The 18,821-nt window shown below is 44.2% G+C and overlaps 1 protein-coding gene across 1 annotated transcript in view; it reads right to left on the bottom strand.

Annotated features, from left to right (window-relative positions):
- PDE2A (phosphodiesterase 2A) overlaps nucleotides 1-18,821 on the bottom strand; it is a 165,367-nt gene that overhangs the window by 60,483 nt on the left and 86,063 nt on the right. Inside the window, exon 3 of the mRNA XM_072610959.1 lies at nucleotides 4,876-4,965. Within this exon, the coding sequence (XP_072467060.1) occupies nucleotides 4,876-4,965 (90 nt within the window). The remainder of the gene's footprint in view (nucleotides 1-4,875; nucleotides 4,966-18,821) is intronic.

Here is an 18,821-nt window from a genome sequence, read left to right as displayed (position 1 = left end):
CTCCCTCCCCTAGCTCATTCTGAATCTGTGTGTGTGTGTCTCTCTCTGTCTCTGTCTCTGTCTCTTTCCCTCTCCCTCCCTCTCTCTGTCTCTCTCTCTTTCTGTCTGTCTCGCTCCTCCTCCCTCCCTCTGAGTGTGTCATTATCTCTGTATGTGGGTCTCTTTGTCTGTCTCTGTCTCTCTCTCATCCTTCCTCCCTTCCCTTCCCTGAGCTCTCTCCACTCCTAAGATGCTTCTTAATTTCATTTGCTTCCTTCAGGCCTCAGCCCACATCTTCTACATAAAGCCTTTCCTGAACCCTGCCACCCCCAACAGCTAGTGTTCCGTCTGAGATGATTGTCCCTTTACACTGCATTTATCTTGTATGTCCAATATTATTTACATGTGGCTTCCCCCATCAGAATGTGCACTCCTTGAAGGTAAGCACTCTTTTGTACCTCTCTTCAGCACTGAGGTACCTGACACAGTCATTTTTTTAATTGATTGACTGACTAATTGGTTGATTGGTTGATATAGCTGAAGGAGCCCCTGGCCTGGGAATTCAAAGGCCTGCCTTTGTCCCAGCTCTGCCACTTCTGTGTCACCTCAGGCACTGTCCTGTTCCAGGCCATATGAAACAATAAAATATAAAATGGGAATGATAGTCTTTGCTCCCCCTATCTCAGAGGGTCATTATGATGAAAATGCCATGTCAATCTCCAAAAGCTACTGAAACGCCACCACAATCCGTGATTGCTTACTTCAGGACATTTCTCGGTCTATCTGCCTGTTTTCCTCCTTCCCTCCAATCCTCCTTTCCTCCCTCCTTCAGATTCTGCTTCCTCCTCCCCCCCACCCAACGCCCCCCACTGGGTTAAAATTAGCCACATTTAGAGGAAGCTGTTTCATATGCATCAGCGAAGTCTGCATTCACAGGGAGTTTTGGGGACAAAGCTTACTGATGAGGGCAGGTGCCAGGCTCCCAGCTCCTCTCCCCTCCCATCCAGCAGAAAGGGGCCAGTTCTCCTACACTACTCTCCCTCCTAGCCCTTCCTTTGGGAGCCCCAGAGCCCAGACCATGGCAAGGAGGCTGCAAGGTGGTTCAGGGATGGAGTCAGGTGATATCATGCTACATATATGTACCCTGGAGCCCCAAACCCACTTAAGTCAGGAGCTCTTCATGTTCCCCCCAAACTTGTCCTTTCTCCCAGTTTTCTGATTTCTGGCACTGCCATCTTCCCAAACAAACAGGATTCAGGACCTTAGAAATCACCCTAAGCTGCTTACTGCCTGAGTGACCTGGAGCACATCACTTAATTTCTTGGGACTTCAAATTTCTCAGCTGTAAAATGATATGAGGATCAGACTTGATCCTCAGTTCTTCCAGATCCTCAGTCTTCCAGTTTTATGATTTCCGATCCAGTCCAACACCCATTTTACAGATGAGGAAAGTAAGAGATTTGCCCTAGGGCAACCCGAGGGTTACAGAGATGGCAAGTACCAGGACTAGCCAGTTGCCAGGTCCCATTGATTCCACATCTATAATTTCTCTCAAATCCACCCACAGCAAAGAGGAAAAAGCACCGGATTAAAAGTCAGAGGGCAATGACACAGGCTCTCATTACTTCTTACCTGGACTACTCTAATAACCTAATTAGTTTCTCTGCCTCCAGTCACTCCCCTCTCTAATCCACATCCTCCACACGTTATCCAAGAAATTTTCCTAATTCATTGTTCTGACTTCCTCACTCCCCTGCTCAAAAACCTTTAATGGTTCACACTGACCATCAAAAACTCCTGCAAATGACTGTTCCTGGCATTCCAAGCTTCTCATGGTCTGCCTTGATGTGAATTTTCCAGCTTTATATGATGCCATTCACCTTCATGTGCTCTCCAGGCCAGCCAAATTGGAGTACTAGTTGCTCCCCATTCTCTATATCTTTGATACAATTTCTGTGCCTGAAATGGACCCTCCTCCCCAACCCTGCCCCCATTCCCCTCTGTTGCAGCTCTTTGGGGGCAAGGGTCATATCCTTTTATTACCAGCACTGAACACATTTTGTTTGGAGCCCAGACTTCTGATTGCATAGGCACAAGCGATAAAAGCCTTCTATCAATGCCCTCGTCCAGAGATGCCTCGGGAACTGAGAGGTTTAGTGACTTGCATGAGGTTTCCCAGTCAGTATGTGTCACTTGAACTCAGGTCTTGCTGACAATGGGGTTAGCCCTCCACCCATTGTGCCACACTCGCTCTCATGCCTGGCACACAGGAGGGACTTACAAAATGTTTGCTGATTGACTGAAGGCCCAGATCAGGTATCCTCTCCTCTCTGAAGCCTTCCCTGATCACTCCTGCTAAAGGTGGGCTCATACATCTTCTCTGGAGCTTCTACCTCACACTTCCTTGTATTATAACTATTTGGGTACATATCACTCCTACCCCTACCTCAGCCTCATTATGATGTAAGCTCCTTGAGAACTTGGCCTAGGTGGGTTGCATTTGAATTTATCTGTATTTATTTCCAAGGCCTAATGTGACCCTGCAAAGAGAAGGTGTTTAATAAATGATTGTTGAATGAATGTATCAATGAATGAAATGAACAAATGAATGAGCTCAGGCTACAAGCTGTCACACTGATAGACAAACTCCCCCCCCCCCCACACACACACACACATACTCACATTGTCTATGGTAAACTCTCTCTGAACACCCTTCCCCTCTCTGGACTCAGTTTCCTCTTCTGAGAAGCACAAGCAATCATGCATAAATGAAACTGACGCAGGGATTTGTCAGGCTAAATTTAGTAGAAAGGTTTCTTCTTGGGGGGATGCATTACACCAGATGGCCTCTGAGGTCCCTCCCAAATCAGGCACAGATTCCACAATACTTACATTGTTCCAGCACTGAGTTATTGTGAGAAAAATGTGCTGTGTAAGCTTGTGTCAATATCAAAGTGGGTCCTATTGCTAGAATTATTATAAAATATGCCATCATAGTCCAATCTCACCATTTTTCACATGTGGAAACTGATGCCTAGAGAGAAGGGTCTTCACCAGAGTCACACAGAAAACCAATGGTAAGACTGAGGCTAAAGCCCGGATCTCATGACCCCCAGCCAAGTCTCTCTCCACTTCTCTCTTACTGCTTTTCTCATTCCCTGCATCCCTCCAGATGTATCACCCCCACTAGCCAGATGTTGTCTAATTCCTTTTCCTTTCCAGGGCTGGTTTATTTTGGGTATCGATGAGCCACCTCTTTCTTAGTAATTTCACACTCCACAGTGTGGGTTATAGTTAACCCTATCGAGACAGGCTGCAAATATTTCAGAGTCCTTGGGAGATAACATGCCTTCCTCCTTCCCTCCTCTTCCTGAAGTTCTTCAATTAGATCACTTGTTCAGTGACCAGGTCAAGGGAGACTACTGAGTACACACTGGATGACCTCTGAGGTCCCTTTGAATTCTGAGATTCTGGGAATCTGTGAGTTTGGGTAAGGGGAGCACCCAGGGTATGGGGATCTAGGGTCCTTACCTGGGTTTTGTCACTGAGGCACTATGTAACATTGGGGAAATCACTACTCCCCCTCTGGTCTTTGATATCTCTCTCCATCACACAGAGACAGGGGTCTTAGCCATTCAGAGTATGTGCCATTTACCACTTATTCTGGAATATAAAACTCCCTTTTCTCCCATTCCTCAACTACCACCATGCCCCCTACCCCCCCCCCCCCCCACACACACACACCTGTCAGAAAATTAGGGTAGAGGACAGATTCAGAATTATACAATCATGAAAAATGCCAGGGCTCAGAGGGCCCTTAAAATTCAGAATGTAGGATGTCAGAAATACAGGGAACCTTAGACATAGAACATGCAATGTCAGATCTGAGAGACAATGGCACTCCACTGAGTTCAACCTCTTCGTATAACTGGGAAACAGGCATAAAGAGGGAAAGGACCATGACTAAGGGAAAGTGATTCAATGGCAAACAATTGCCCTCCATCTCAGGGTCCTTCAGCAGGCTAGGTGCAATTTGGAGAGGTCATGTATTGTAGAAAGAGTCCTGAATGGTGGGAGTCAAGAGATCTGAGTAATAGTGGTAATGATGCCAGTGACTTGTTATGTGACCTTCGGGAGGTCTCTTCCCCTCTCCGATCATCCATTCCTCCTCTGTACAATGACAGGACCTTACTGAGGATGTTGGCTCTGACAGCTTGTTTACGTTCCCAGGTCCCTTCCAGCGCTGATATCCTATGGCCCTGAGGTCTGCTCCAGCTCTGACCATCTATGTTCCAGATGTTTTAGGGGCCCTTTTGGCTCTAAACATCTCTGGCCTCTCTAGAATTTTAAGATTTTTATGAATGAAGGGGAAGAAGAGAAAATTGGATAAAAGGGAATAAGGACAGAACTGAGAAGATGCCAAGGAGATGGGGAAGCAGGGTGGAAAATGGGGGGAACAATAAACCTGGCCTCCAGAAAATTCTCAGAAGGGACAACTAGGAAGGGAACAGTGGCCCCTTTTCCATCCCTGCTACTTCTGGACATAACTGTATCAAATCGGAACCCACCTTGGAGCTTGACCTAGAAGGTCCCATTCCTTCCTCTCTCTCCCCTCTATTCCTCCAGGCCCAGCTCAAGTCCCTACCTTGATCTCTCCCTTCTCAAAGACTTCAAAGCCCCCACTCAGGCCCTGATAGCTCTTTTCTCTCCTCTCCCACCCATCTTTCCCCCAGCAGAGTCAGGCATTCTGTCAGGCATAGAGACTCTGGCCAGACCAAGTCATGGATTGACCCCATAGTATCTCTGTTCTTCTGCTGGACTTGGTGACCTGGGTCAGCACCTTCTGTGTAGAGTACAGAGAAGTTGTGCAAAGATCGGGGGTTGGGGGACACCTACCACTTTGGGGAGCACAGCAGAGATGGCTTCTTTGATGACATCGTGAAGACTAGAGACGTCAATGATAGAGCCCAAACTCAGCAGGGCTTCCTAGAAGAGAACAGAGGACAAGAGGCATCACCGTAGGAATGGGACTATATGCAGAGAACTAAGGAACCTTTAAATACCAGCTTCTTAGAATCAGCTCTAGAGCCTAAGAAGGCGTCTTGTCTGATCCCTTTCCCCAACCCCCACCCCAAAAACAAACAAACAAACCCACAGCCTCCTTTCTATGGACTCTCCGAGGCAGGTCAGCCAGTCTTAGCCCACTTCCAAGGCCAAGAAACTTGCTCCCTCCCAGGACTGGGACCATTACATTGAGAAACAGCTCTCATGCTGAGGAAGTTTTGCCTTGAGATGAGTGGAATTCTGGCTCCCTAAGACGTCTTACCACTCTTAGCACTAAGCTCTGGGCCAGCTGATGAAGTCTGATATGCCCTCACACTTTTGCACGAAGAATGTACTTCCCTTCTATCTTCAAGTCTCCTAAATGTCAGGTTAAACCTCCCCCATCCCTATAACGGTAGGTATAGTTTCCAGGAAACCTTCCCTCCCAGTCACCCTCCTCTCAGTGCCTTTTCTAAAACATCCCAGAACTAGAGGCAATACTCCAGGCATGCTCTGACAAGAGCAGAGGACTCCAGGATGATTGCTTCCCTCATTCTGCAATTTATATCTCTTTTAATGTAGCCAAAAATTGAAGTTGTTATGTTTTGGGCTTTTTTTTTTTGGACCACCAAGTCAGGTTGGTGACTGATACTGAGCTTGTGGTCAGCAAGTACAGCTTTTTCCACAAGAACCGCAGCAAATAATCCATGTCTGCCCACCATCACAAAATCATTGACGGTTGATAAATTCTTCATTCATTCATGATCACCTTCACATTTTGCCCTGGATAATCCCAAAGAATATTAATTTTTAAAAACATACTTAGTTAATTCCCCCCCCAAAAAAAGATTTGGCTTTGGTAGGAAGCCTAGAATTTTTCCCTTGAGTCGTTTCCCTCCTTGGCTTTGAGCCCCCAACAAGCCTGGGGTTCACCCCATTCAAGGAGTTTTTAGAACCAGAAGGAGGGCAATATCTACCAGGTTTCTGTGTGTTTATAATAATAGAGGGGAAGGAAATAAGCATTAATATGGCTCCTACTGTTTCCCAGGAACTGTGCTAAGTGTTTTACAAATATTTTCTCATTTGATCCTCACAACAATCCTGTAAAGTAGAAGATAGGATTAGCGTCACTTACAGATGAGGATCCTGAGGCAGACAAAGGTCAAGTGACTCATCCCGGGTCATGCAGCTACTAAGAATCTGAGATCACGTTTGAACTGGTCTTCCTTTACTCCAAGTTCAGAGTTCTATCCCCTATGCCCCACCTAGGTGCTTCCTATACAAGGGCTTCTCTAAGAATGTGGTCCAGGAAGGTTCAAATCCAGCATTCTCTGTTCTCTACTCTAGTCTCCCAACAAGATGGCCCAAGCTGGGTCCTGGGAATTTTAGTTAAGTCTAAAATTATAAAGTTTAGGGAACAATTTTCTAGGACAAGAGAGTCTTTTTCATCCTCATGTCTAATAATCATCCCCTGGCAGGTGATCTCTAAATCTGACTACTCTTTTTTTTTTTCAATCCATGAATAAACCATTAGAAACCAACTTTTGGGGGGGGGGGGAGGATGGTGTATGTGGCAACAGGGAAGAGACAGGAAGGCATGAAATCAGGGCTAGATTGGGTCCTAAGATATGGTAAGGGAAGATCATTTGAAAGAAGTGTATGTTTAACTTGGAGAAGTCTCAAGGGAGACATGATAGCTATTTTCAAGTACTTCAAAGGCTATCAAGTGTAAGATAGATTAGTCTGATTCTGTTCAGTCCCAGAGAGCACAACCAGGCCTGTAGGGGAGAATTTGCAAAGAAGCAAATTAGATAGTAAGAAGAAAAAAAAACAACGAGAGGTGTCCCAAAGGGAGGCCTGCTGCCTCCAGAATTGGCAGATTCTCCTTCAGCAAAAGCTGACCGCTTGAATGTGGTGCAGTGGAGGTGGGGCTACATGTCCACTGAGGTCCCTTCCAACACTGAAATTCTGTGATTCTGTCATGGCAGAAGGAAGAAGGTATAACAAAATCATGGAATTTCAGAACTAAAAGGATCTCAGAAACATCTAGTAATCATTGCATGCCCAACAAGCCATCATCCAGCCTCTTCATGAATACTAGATGACAGGAAACTCACTACTTCACAAAATAACCCATTACATTTTTAAACAACTCTAATCATCATGAAGGGATTTTTTAATATCCAATTTAAATCAGCCTATCTACAATGACTTCCTCCTACCCATCCACCCCCACTGTTCCTAAGCCTGCCTTCTGGAGACAAACTAATCTAGTGAGGGCTGGAGGGCTACAGGTTTGAGCTCAAGAAGCCAAGCTGGCATGGGTACCAGGAAAATCCAAGGGGTGTGGGAACCTTAAAATGGGGCCCATGGGAGTTTATAAAAGAGTTAAAGTTCTGAGTCTAAGGAAGAGGAAGTAATGACCTAGGAAGTTGAATGGAGATAAGTAAAATCTAAACCCCAGGTCTGGATCTTATATTGAGGACAGCTTGTGACTACCTGGTCCTCAGTTCACAAAGCAGCATCTTCAAATACTCAAGCATGGGATGGAGTAGAACTAGCTACACAACAATTCAAGAGAAAAACACTCAAGGATCTTCATGGACCACAACCTTAATGAGCCAAAAGTCTAATCTCACTACTAAAAATAAAAAGGTGAACTTGGTTTTCATTCATAGATGCAGAGTGTACAGAACGTGGACCGTCCTTTCCCCCGATCAGACCACATCTGGTGCGATCTGGCATTTCCTTCAGTTCAGGTCCACACTTTAGGAGGGGCACTGATAAGCTTAAAAGTCTCCATCACTTCACTAAGTGATCAGAACCCAAAGTGTAATGATGACAGTAATGTAAAGAAAACCAATACTAAAAACTGAACTCTGTATTTCAATGACCAATCCTGATTCTGAAGAGCCACGGTAAAAGGGGCCGCCCTCCTCTCCGCACAGCGGGGGGGGGGCACCGGAAGTGCAGGATGAGGCACACAGGGTCAGACAAAGCCAACGTCTTGCTATGTGTGCTTAAGGGGAAAAAGTACGTGTCGAGAAGTGACAACAAGATATTCTAAAGTATCAACATGTCATTTTTAGAGGGTCCAGAAGATGTCTAGCTTGGTCAAAGAGCACGGGCCAGCTTTATAAGAGGCATTGTTAGTTGAGCCTCAACAATTTCCCTTCTCATCTTCCCCCTTGACACAAGGTTAATATAAAGACTTGTAATACTTGTAATACTAACTCAGGGCAGCTAAGTGGTATAGTAGATAGAGTGCCAGCCCTGGAGGTCAGAAAGACCTGCATTCAAATCCAGTCTCAAACACTAAGCTGTGTGATCCTGGGCAAGTCACTTACAATCCTATTTGCTTCAGTTTCCTCATCTGTAAAATGAGCTGGAGAAGGAAATGCAAAGCACTCCATTATCTTTGCCAAGAAAACTCCAAATGGGGTTATGAAGGGTCAGATACAACTAATTAATTTTTTAAAAACCTAACTCACAGAATTCTTGTGAGGAATGAATGCTTTGAAAACTTTTCAGAAATGAAGTTATTATTATGAGGCATCATTAATTCCCCATTTTGCAGATGGGGACATTGAGGCCCACAGAAGGGAAGTGACAGCTCTGGGACTGGAACTCAGGTCTTCTGACTCCAAATTTTTTTGTTAGTTACTAAAGAAAACAATGCAACTCTTTACTGAAACATCTACATTAACTCTAGAGGAGCCAGGCAAATCAATTGTCACAATAATTTTCTAAATAATTACTACAATTTCTTCTATCTGTGCAAATGAACTTTATTTATTGGGATGGGGGTGGCAGGGAGGCAACTGGGGTTAAGTGACTTGCCTAGGGTCACAGAGCTAATATGTGTCTGAGGCTGGTTTTGAACTCAGATACTTCTAACTCCAGGGCCGGTGCTCTATCTGCTGAACCACCCAGCTGCCCCCAAATGTGCTTTACATATAAATAATTATAAGTAGATGTTAAAATTTTACTTTGAAATAAAAATGTGCTATCTCTAGTAGGTGTAAATACATTGTGTCAATTGAGGCAGCCTGGATCTTCAAGGTATTCTTAAATTAAGGACCTTCAAGAATAATTAAAATATGTAACAATAAAGTGTATAATTCTTATAGAACAAATTATAAAAGAAAGAAATGCCCCAGGCACCGTTTGACAAAATTCTTACTCAATTATATTCCCAGTGCTTTCTCCACTACCCCTCAAATCCTCCTTAATCTTTGGAAAGTCTCCTTCTGAATCTCTAGGTGGACAAGAAAGGGGTGAAATAAAGCCAAAGTAGCAGTCACTTCTGAATTCACCCCAGCTTTCTGGGCAAGCTTCTGAACAACCTTCTCTCTTCTCTCTCTGAGGTCACTTTTCATAGCAAAAAGGCTGGCAAGATGCCAGGGAATAACAAATCAGAATAGTTAGTACTTATGTAGTACCTACTATGTGCTAAAAACTTCACTTTTTCATCTGATCTTATAACAACCCTGTTAAGTAAGTGCTGTAATTATCCTTAATTTACAGCTGAGGAAACCGAAGTAAAACAGAGATTAAATGACTTGCCCAGGGCCACACAGTTAGGTAGTGTCTTTGAATTTGAATTCAGGTCTTCCTGACTACAGGCCCAGTCCTCTGCCTACTACACACCTAACTACTTCTGCAATATAAAGGAATTAATATAATACTACTGTATAACTAGTGAAGGAAAAGAATGAGAATCTAAACTTTCACTCTCCCAACATTAAACATGAGGCCCTAAATAAATGTCTGACAAATGAATGAATATGTGTTTTTACACAAGAGGAGGTATATTATTTCTTTTTAGGTACTGAGGAAAGTGGAGTCCACACTAAATAAAACAAAGTTTGAAGAAGCAGGAACTATTTAGCATGGAGAAAATCAGATTTGGGATTGGGGGGAGGTGAAGAGGGACATGAGGGGTGCCTTCAAATATCTGAAGGAAGGATTAGACTTTTCTGCTTGTCTCCAAAGGACAGAGTTAGAAACAACAGGTAGGAATTACAAGGAGACAGATTTCAATATAAGAAAAAGCTTTCTAAGGAAGAGCTCTGCCACAAAGGAGATGGACAGACAGACAGATAGATGACAGACGAATAGACTGATAGATGAATAGATAGATGATAGATGAGATAGATGATAGAAAGATAGATGATAGACGGATAGGTAGATGAATGGATGGATGGATGAATAGATAGATGCAAAGATACATAGACAGGTAGATAGATGATAGATGGATAGATAGATATAGATAGATAGACAGACAGACAGACAGATACAGACAGATAGATAGACAGACAAGAAGACAGACAGATAGGCAGGCAGGCAGAGACAGAAAGAAAAATACGTAGATAAATAGATGATAGATGACATAGAGACAGACAGATGGACAAACAGATGACAGACATAGAGATGATGAAATATAGATAGATGATATAGAGACAGATGGACAGATAGACATAGACAGATATAATATTTATTAAATGCTATTGTGGTGCTAGAAACTGTGTCAAATCCTGGGAATACAAACAAGTAGACTTTGATGAGGAGATTGTGGGAATTAGCCTGGAGGCCTGGGCCCTTGTAATACAAGGTCAAAATTTCACTTATTAGAGCCACAGGAGTCTAGGGTGGTAGTCCAATTTTCTAATGGGGAAGAAATTATTAGGGCAGGTCCCTAGTCACTGGAAGTGCTCATGCAGAAATTTGCTGACCATTCCTCACCATGACACAGTAATATAATATAGAGGGAGCTTCTACCCTGGCAGGAAGGTAGGACTATATGCCCTCCCAGATCTGTGATTCTTGGGTTCTCTCTATGCTTATTGTGTTGCCAGGAAACCTAGAACTGAGAACAGAAATAAGGATTCAAGGTTCCCAGGATGTCAAATGTGACAGAGGTGGGGGAGGGGATGGGAGGGTGGGGGATATTTGAATGATGGAGAGAAAAAAAAGACAGAGTTGTCAGGGGAGGAACCTAGCATTAGGCCTAGGGCTTTCAATAACCACCTGCTCCCAGATCCTATGTGTAGCCTCAGTTTTCCCATCTATAAAAATGAAAGGGCTATACTAAATGATCTCTGAGACTCTATGGCTTTCTATGTTCTATGTTTTAATGATCCTTCCACTAATAACATTCTGGGTTAATTTAGGTAAACCTCCTTACAGCTCTCTTTCCTAAGATCCCCCCAACCCCAGCTCTCATACTCTATATTCCCAGATCCAGCTTTAAATGTCATAAGCTTGAGGATCTTTGCCTATATCCCTCTCTCTGCTGCCCTGGAGTTCAAGTCTTGACTATGAGTTGGATTGTTGCAATGGCATCCCAGCCCCCTGACTCTTGTTTTTCCATGCTTCCATCTGATCTACAAGTGATTTTCCCAACACACAACCCTAACCGTGTCACTCCCCAAGAACCTTCACTGGTTCTCTAGAGCCCTGGATTTGGAGCCAGAAGTCCTGAGTTCAAATCCCAGCTCTGCTACTAATCATTATGTGACCATGGACCTTCCTGGACCTCAGTTTCTCCATTTGCAAAATAAGGAGGTTGAATTAGATGACCTCTGAGGTCCCTTGTAGCTCTCAGTCTATGATGCTATGATGATGTTATTATATCCAAGGTCTTCCACAGCCTAATTCCACATTATCTTCCATATTCCATACCAGTGAGACTTCCTTGCTGTTTTCTAATCTCATCCTGTCTTCTCCCATTCTGTATTCATATCCCTCATAAATGGAATGTGTTCCTTCTGCAATGAGATACAGGGGAAAGCCACTGACTCTGAAATTAAGAGGGCTTGGGCATGCAAACCTTAAAGTCTTCTATAGATGGCAAATGACTCAAGTTTTCTAATCTGGAAAATAAGGGATTTGGAGATGGTCTTTGGGGTCCTGTCCAACTCTACAGTTTTTGATTCTCTCTGTCTAATTAAATGTTTCTCTTCCTTCGAAGTTCAGCTCAGACCACAGCTGTCTTAAACTTTGCTAATTTATGAAGTCCCTATAAATGAAAGAAGTGATTAGCTATGAATACGCCAACTTCTATGGTTTTTTAATAGCCCCCAATTATTTTTAAAAGGGAGGACTGAATGCAGGAGGAAGAGTAAGGTTGTACTGATTACAATGATTGCAAAATAAGAGAAAGGTATTTTATAACATTTAAATTAATCATTAATTGCACCAATGTAAATTAGTAACCTCTGTACTGTTATTTACAGCAGTATTTCGTTGCACCAAATTGCTCAGGATGTAATTCCAACTTGTAAAGTAAATTAAGATAGGTATTGTAAACTATCCCCATATAAAATCATTCTCGGAACAAGCGGGGAAAAAACCCCAAAGCTCAGTTCAGGTGCTGCCAGATCCTAGAAGTCTTTTCTACTCCTTCCCAGCTTTCTCCATCCTCCCATTTCTCTTACACTTTTGCCTGCATCTCTCCTTTGCCCCTAAAACACTTTATCATACGTATTCATATTACAGTGTAAGAGAAAGAACAGGACAGAGAATCAGGAAAGATCTGGGTTTGAATCCCAACAATGACTCTACTTTTGTGACCCTGAGTAAATCATTTAACCTTCCTAGGCTTCGGGTCCCTCATCTGTAAAATGGAGCAAATACTTGCAGAAAGGCAGACTCATATAGTCAAACGAACACCAGAGCTGACATCAGGAGAGACCTGAGTTCGAATCCCACCTCTGATAATCAGTTGTGTGATCTTGGGCAAATCGCTTACTCTCTCCTCCCCTGTAAAATGGGGATAGTAATATGTACCTCAAAAGATTGTTGAAGAGAAAGTGCTCTGTAAATTGTAAAGTACTATCAAAATGGGAAGTCTTATTACCTGTCCCAGAATATCAGTCAGAGGGTCCCTGAAGGTCATCTAGTCCAACCCACTCCTGAGTAGGAATCATCCCTAACAAGCAGCCATTTGACTCTTTGCCTTAGAGGAGCTCACATTCTGATATCAGAGACAACGTACAAACAACTATGTACACCCAAGCCATCCTGTTCCTCTGCGTGAGGAAAGAGGGATGGGAAGGGGAGAGAGGGGCAGGGGAGAGGAGGAGAAACATTGTTTGGCTGGAGGATCACACACCTGGACCAGCCTTCTCACAAAGAAAGCCATGGCCTGAGTTCTGCATCCTTGGGCAGGGGTGGTGTTGGGTTAGGCTGGGCTGAACCCATGCAAGAAGGAGGAGAAAGACTTAGTTTCCTCCCTACTCCAAAATGAGGAACTTAGTCTCTGATCCTCTCCTGTCCTCTGTCTCACACTGCCTTTCATTGTTGGCCCAGCTGCTTCTTCTGCTCAGAGCTTCACACAGGCACCTCTAACCAGTCAAGGTGTTGAGGGGCTGTCATTTCCAAGGATCTCAGCCTCTTCAGGACAAATTCTCCAACAAACACCAATGAGTGACAGGAACATGTCCATAGGTAAACAGTACAGCTCCAGGCCACGTAGATCAAGGCAGGGATGGTTTCTAATGGCCTGAAAACATCTGACTTGGTTAAAAGTGATCTCTGTATTTCATTTCCCCAGCAGACAGTGCAGTCCACGAGGGCAGGGGCTAGGTCTTATCTCTATAGGTTTAAACTCCATTAGATCTAAATTTTGCCATACCCCCAGGACTGAACCTAGTAATTACAGTAAGTACAGGTGCCCAGTAATTGATGCCAGGTGTTCTGAATAAGAAGGCGAGCGAGTGCCTGGGAGGAAGGACACCCAAGTTGTAGTCTCAACTCCGCTACTGACTCATCACATCATTCTAGGCCAATTCTTTTCTCCATTCTGAGTCTCAGTTTTCTAATCAGAAAATTGGGGAGAGGGGAGGAAAAAGCAGTTAGATAGTGTCTATTTTGTTCCAGACACTGGGCTAAGCACTTTTTACAAAGGAGGCGTTTGGCTGAATTATTGCTAAAGTCTATTCCAGATCATGTACCCTAGAAAGAAGATGAGAGAATACTGGACATGAAGACAGGAAGCTCTGGGTTCAAAACCTGCCTCAAAACACTGTAAATGGGATCTACTCATTTTGCAGAAAGAAAAGACATTGAGACCTGGATAGCTCCCCCATGACATTTTGAGTTAGGCTGGTGGAAAATTAAAGAGAGTGGGAAGAGGACCAGGCTGGTAGATTAGAGGCTTGAATTCTAGACATACACTCAAATGTGTGATCTTGGCCCAGTTCCTTTTTCTCTTTGAGGCTTAGTTTTCTCACCTGTAAAATGAGTTGACAAATTCTTCCCTACATTACTTATAGGCCTGATGCATAGGTCAACTGATGAAAAAAAGAATTAGAAAAGCATAAGGTCAAATTTGGTATATGAGAAATTCTCATCTGAGGGAAATATGGTGTCATAGAAAGAATGACAGGCACAGAGTCAGGAGACTGGGCTGTAAATTTCACCTGTAACATCTGCCAGCTATGTGACCTGGGCAAGTCACTTAACCACTCAGAGCTCTAGTTTCTTCATTTGTAAAATGAGGGTCATAATATTTGTACCCCCTAATCACAGGGTTGTTGTGAGGCCCAAATAAGATAACATATGTAAAGTGCTTTGTTTGAGGGAGGTAGGGAATAAGCATTTATTGAGCACCTACTATGAGTCAGGCACTGGGCTAAGCACTTTTACAAATATTGGCTCATTTCATATGGCAAAGTTTGAAAATCTTAAAGTTCCACATGTGTCCATCATTATTATGAATGTCTGTGAACTCTGAATAAATGAAGATTTAAGATCCCTTGATCATCATCAACTCCCCCTCCTTGCTTGAATTTCCCACTTAGTGTCTTGCTAGCCCTGCATAAACCTCACTCCAGACTGAGCTCATTCTCTCCCTTAAAGCTGGCTCCTCCTCTGGATGCCCCTGTTTTTTTCACTAGCCTCACTCTCAGGACATTGGACATTTAGGATCTTCTGATTCCTTGAAATTCCCTCTTGCCACAAGCACCAAGAGGCTCAGTTCCTATCCTGTCCAGTCCTTATTCTTCCCTCTGTGTTTCTGCATCCACCTCCTCTCTCCTGCCCTGTGGCCTAAATCCTGTGCCTTCCTATTAGAATAATTGTTTCAGTCTCCTAACTGACCTACCTGCTTCCATTCTCTCCCTTTCTCTACTCTGGACATGGTCCAGAGTCACCTTCCTACAGGCCAACATTGACGCCATCTCTTGTCTACACTGGAATTTGTTGTGGCTTCCCACAACCCATAGGACAGAGTCCAAAATCCTCAGCCTAGCACTTGAAGCTCTTTACTGTCAAGTCTTTCCAGCCTCACCTCCCCCTGCTCCTCTATGTGCTGCCTCAGCTCCAGCTGGGCTAGACGCTTCACCCTCCCACACATCCAGTCAAGCCTTCACTTGCATTATTCTCACTTATTAGAAAGTCTTTCCTTGCCTTTTCTTTAAATCCTCCCCAGCCTTTAAGGTCCAGCTTGAATCATCCTTGCTGACCAGTATCCTCTCCTCCCTCTGAGCCTTATCTGTATCCTTCAATTGACCTCATCTTACCCTTAGTACTTGGAATCCAGTATTTGTCTGCATCACGCCTGTGAGTCTTTAATCCTAATGACTGGTGCTAATGGTCATATCAGCACCATGGAGAGTGTTAAACCCACCCTAGGCCTGGCTTGACTGAATATTATGAAGGTGTTTTCTTTGGGCAGGGATCACTCAGTCTATGTGGATCTGGGGTCAGGTGTTTGAGGCTCAATACGGCATTCACAGTTCAGTTTGGAGCTAGGGCTAGGGCTCAGTCTAGGGTCAGGGTCAGGGGCTCTGGTTGGGGTTAGAACTAAGATTCAACCTAGCTCAGTCTGGCTCAGAGATCACAGCTCATTCAGCCTGGGGTCAGGGGACAGTGTACAGAAAAAGTTAAGACAAATACTGAGGAGGTGAATAGAGCTCAATCTACTAGGCTCACAGCTCAGTCTGGGTGGAAGTAGAGGGCTCAATAGTCCTGGGGGCAATCAAGCTCTCTCTGACTTCAGTCCCTTCCTCTCTCTTTGCTGTCCTGAGCAGCACTAGCATCTAGTGCCCAGCACCAGCATCTTCCTGCCTTAGAAGTTACTGACAGAACTCTCATTTAGAGCTGCAAGAAGTTTATTAAATCAAATCCAGCAGCTTATAACAGATGAAAATGGTGCTGGCATGTCTTTCATGTAAAGTTATTAAACACTCAATCTGTGATAAATGCCTGCCTTTCCTGTTGTACACCAAGCTCCCTAAGGGCAAGGTCTGGTTCCTTCTTTCCTTCAGCCTGGATCCTAGGGATGAAAATAATAAGTATCTATGGAATCAGCAATATGTTGTAAGATCATCTTTTGCCCTTCTTTATATCTCCAGAGCTTAGCAGAGTGTGTGGCATATTGGGTCTTTTGATAAATGCTTATTGCCTGACTGATTGACCTTGGGCAGGTCTCTACCTTTTCTCGAGTCCTCAGTATCTCCATTTATAAAATGAAGGGGTTAGACTCATTGGTTTCTCAGGTCCCTTCGAGGCCCAATAAATAGTGCCCTGCATTTGGAGGCAGGAAGACCTATGGTCAAATCCTTCCTCAGACACAAGCTGTATGATCATGGGCAAATGATGTATCTTCTCTGAGCCTTCATTTTATCATCTGTAAAGCTGGGGTAATAATTACTACCTACTTCACAGAGCTGCCGTGAGGTTCAAATGAGCAAAGTATGTGAAGCACTTGGAAAACTTTAAATGAATGTCAGTTATGATGATATTTTAAGATACCTTCTAGCTTTAGCAGTCTACATTAGGAGACTCTTTCCAATTATGACATTCTGTTTTATGCTTAAAGGTCTAAGGTCTCTTCCCAATCTAATGTTCTATAATGTTAATAATTCCCCTCACCCTCTCCCTCAAACTGAGCCTTCCGGGTTCCATGAAGACATGGGCTTCGGTTGTTATTCCAACAGGGCTGTATCTCCAGTCCCTTAGTCACACTGGAGACACATGCACTGTAGAATACACCCGGGCCACCTATGGATTCATCACCACCAGATGCCTTTCCCTCCTTTTTGCCCCCAATGCCTCCCCCTAACATCTCTTTGTTCCTTCTTGCTCCCGTGCTATTGTTACCACTCCTTGGGAGTCCTTCCTCGTTGGCCCTAGCTTTACTCCCCAATCCCTTGATTGAATTAGCTTCTCTGCCTGTGACTGTCTGCCATGATAAAAATGCATCTCATATGCGCCAGCCCCCTAAAGACCAGGGACCCTGAGGACAGGGTTATGTCTCCTCTTCAGATCAGGAACTCCCTGAGGGCAGAAACCAGGCCTTCCTCCTCATGTTGGGGTCTTCCTGATGGAAAGAAAAAAAGCCATGCCTCTTCTTTGGGCTAGGGGTTCTTGGCGGGGGAGGTCTTTCTCTCCTCAGACCAAAAGTTTCCTATGGGCAGGACAGTATTTCCCACTCAGACTCTCTGAAGGACATACTGACTCCCCTTCACATAAGGGGCTTTCTGAGAGGAGAGGCTATGTCTCCTCTCTTACACCAGGATCTCCCCAAGAAGTAAAGAGGAAAGAGAGGAGAAGGAAGGAGAGGTAGGAGATAAAGGCAAAGGCAAGGGGAAGCAGGGAGAATAGAAGGGGGAGGAGGAGAAGGGAGAGGTGCCTGACAGGCAGGTGCAGAGTGAAAAGGAAGGTGACCTCATTAAGCAGCAAAGAGACAGAGAAATCTTTACAAAAACATCTTTGTGGGGTATTGGGGAGTGTTTCATCTAAGGGGGCAGGATAGGGAGTCTCTCACCCCTCTCTGATGAGAATCATAGAATCATAAGATATCAGAGCTGAAAAGAATCTAAAAGACTATCTATTCTGCCAGCCATCATCTTATAGATATGGAAATTGAGCCCCAGGGGAAGAAGAGACTTACCTACTAAAATCCAGTGGTAGAACTAAGACTAGATCTTGGAGCTCTTTTCAACATACTCTGATTTTTGCCCAACATACTACCTCTCCTCTATGGCTTCAGAGGATAGAATTAGAACCAAAGTGGGGAAGTTACAGGGAAACAGGTTTAGACCAAACATAAGGGAGAACTTGCTTATGATGAGAGTGGAATAGACTGCCTTGGGAAGAAGTGGGATTCCTGTCACTGGAGTGTCACAGTAGAGGCCAGAAGGCCAGTCCAGGAAGCTATAGGTGGCATTCTTGTGAATGGATGAGGGAAAATGGTGGGCCTTTCCCACCCTGAGAATCTGAAGTTTCATGACTCATAGGATCACAGATTTAAAGCTGGAAGGGTCCTTGTGGATCAAATAGTACAATCCTCTCCTTTTATAGATGGGCCCAAGAGAAGTGACTTGACCAAGGTCCCACAGGTAAGTAAGTGGCAAACCTGGAACTCCAACCCAAGCCTTCTGACCCCAAATTCAGCCCTCTTCTCATTCTGCCTCTCTGACTTGTCCAAAGATCATGCAGCTAGCTAGTAAATGTCTGAGGCAAGACATAAAGCCAAGACTCCTGGGCTCCAGCCCAGTACTTTAACCACCACCACACGCTCACTCCTCCTGGTCTGAAACAGACATGGCGATGAGGGATACAATAAACACAGAGCCAGCAACAAATACCAAGTCCAGAAATAGAGTTCCAGAGAATAACTATACTCTGAGGGACAAAGAGAGAGGAAAGAGAAGGGGCAGATGGAGAGAGTTCACATGGCCCAAGGAGGGGAGGGGGCATTTCCTCTAACAAATCCAGGAAGACTTCCCAGAGGAAGGGGTGTTTCAGGAGGCTTTTGATAGACAGGAAAATGTCAGTTTGGAAACACA

This window comes from Notamacropus eugenii, chromosome 5, assembly GCF_028372415.1.
Source record: "Notamacropus eugenii isolate mMacEug1 chromosome 5, mMacEug1.pri_v2, whole genome shotgun sequence".
Taxonomy (NCBI): Eukaryota; Metazoa; Chordata; class Mammalia; order Diprotodontia; family Macropodidae; genus Notamacropus; species Notamacropus eugenii.
Note: the sequence above shows the minus strand (reverse complement) of the source record. Positions and strands in the feature narration are given on the sequence as shown.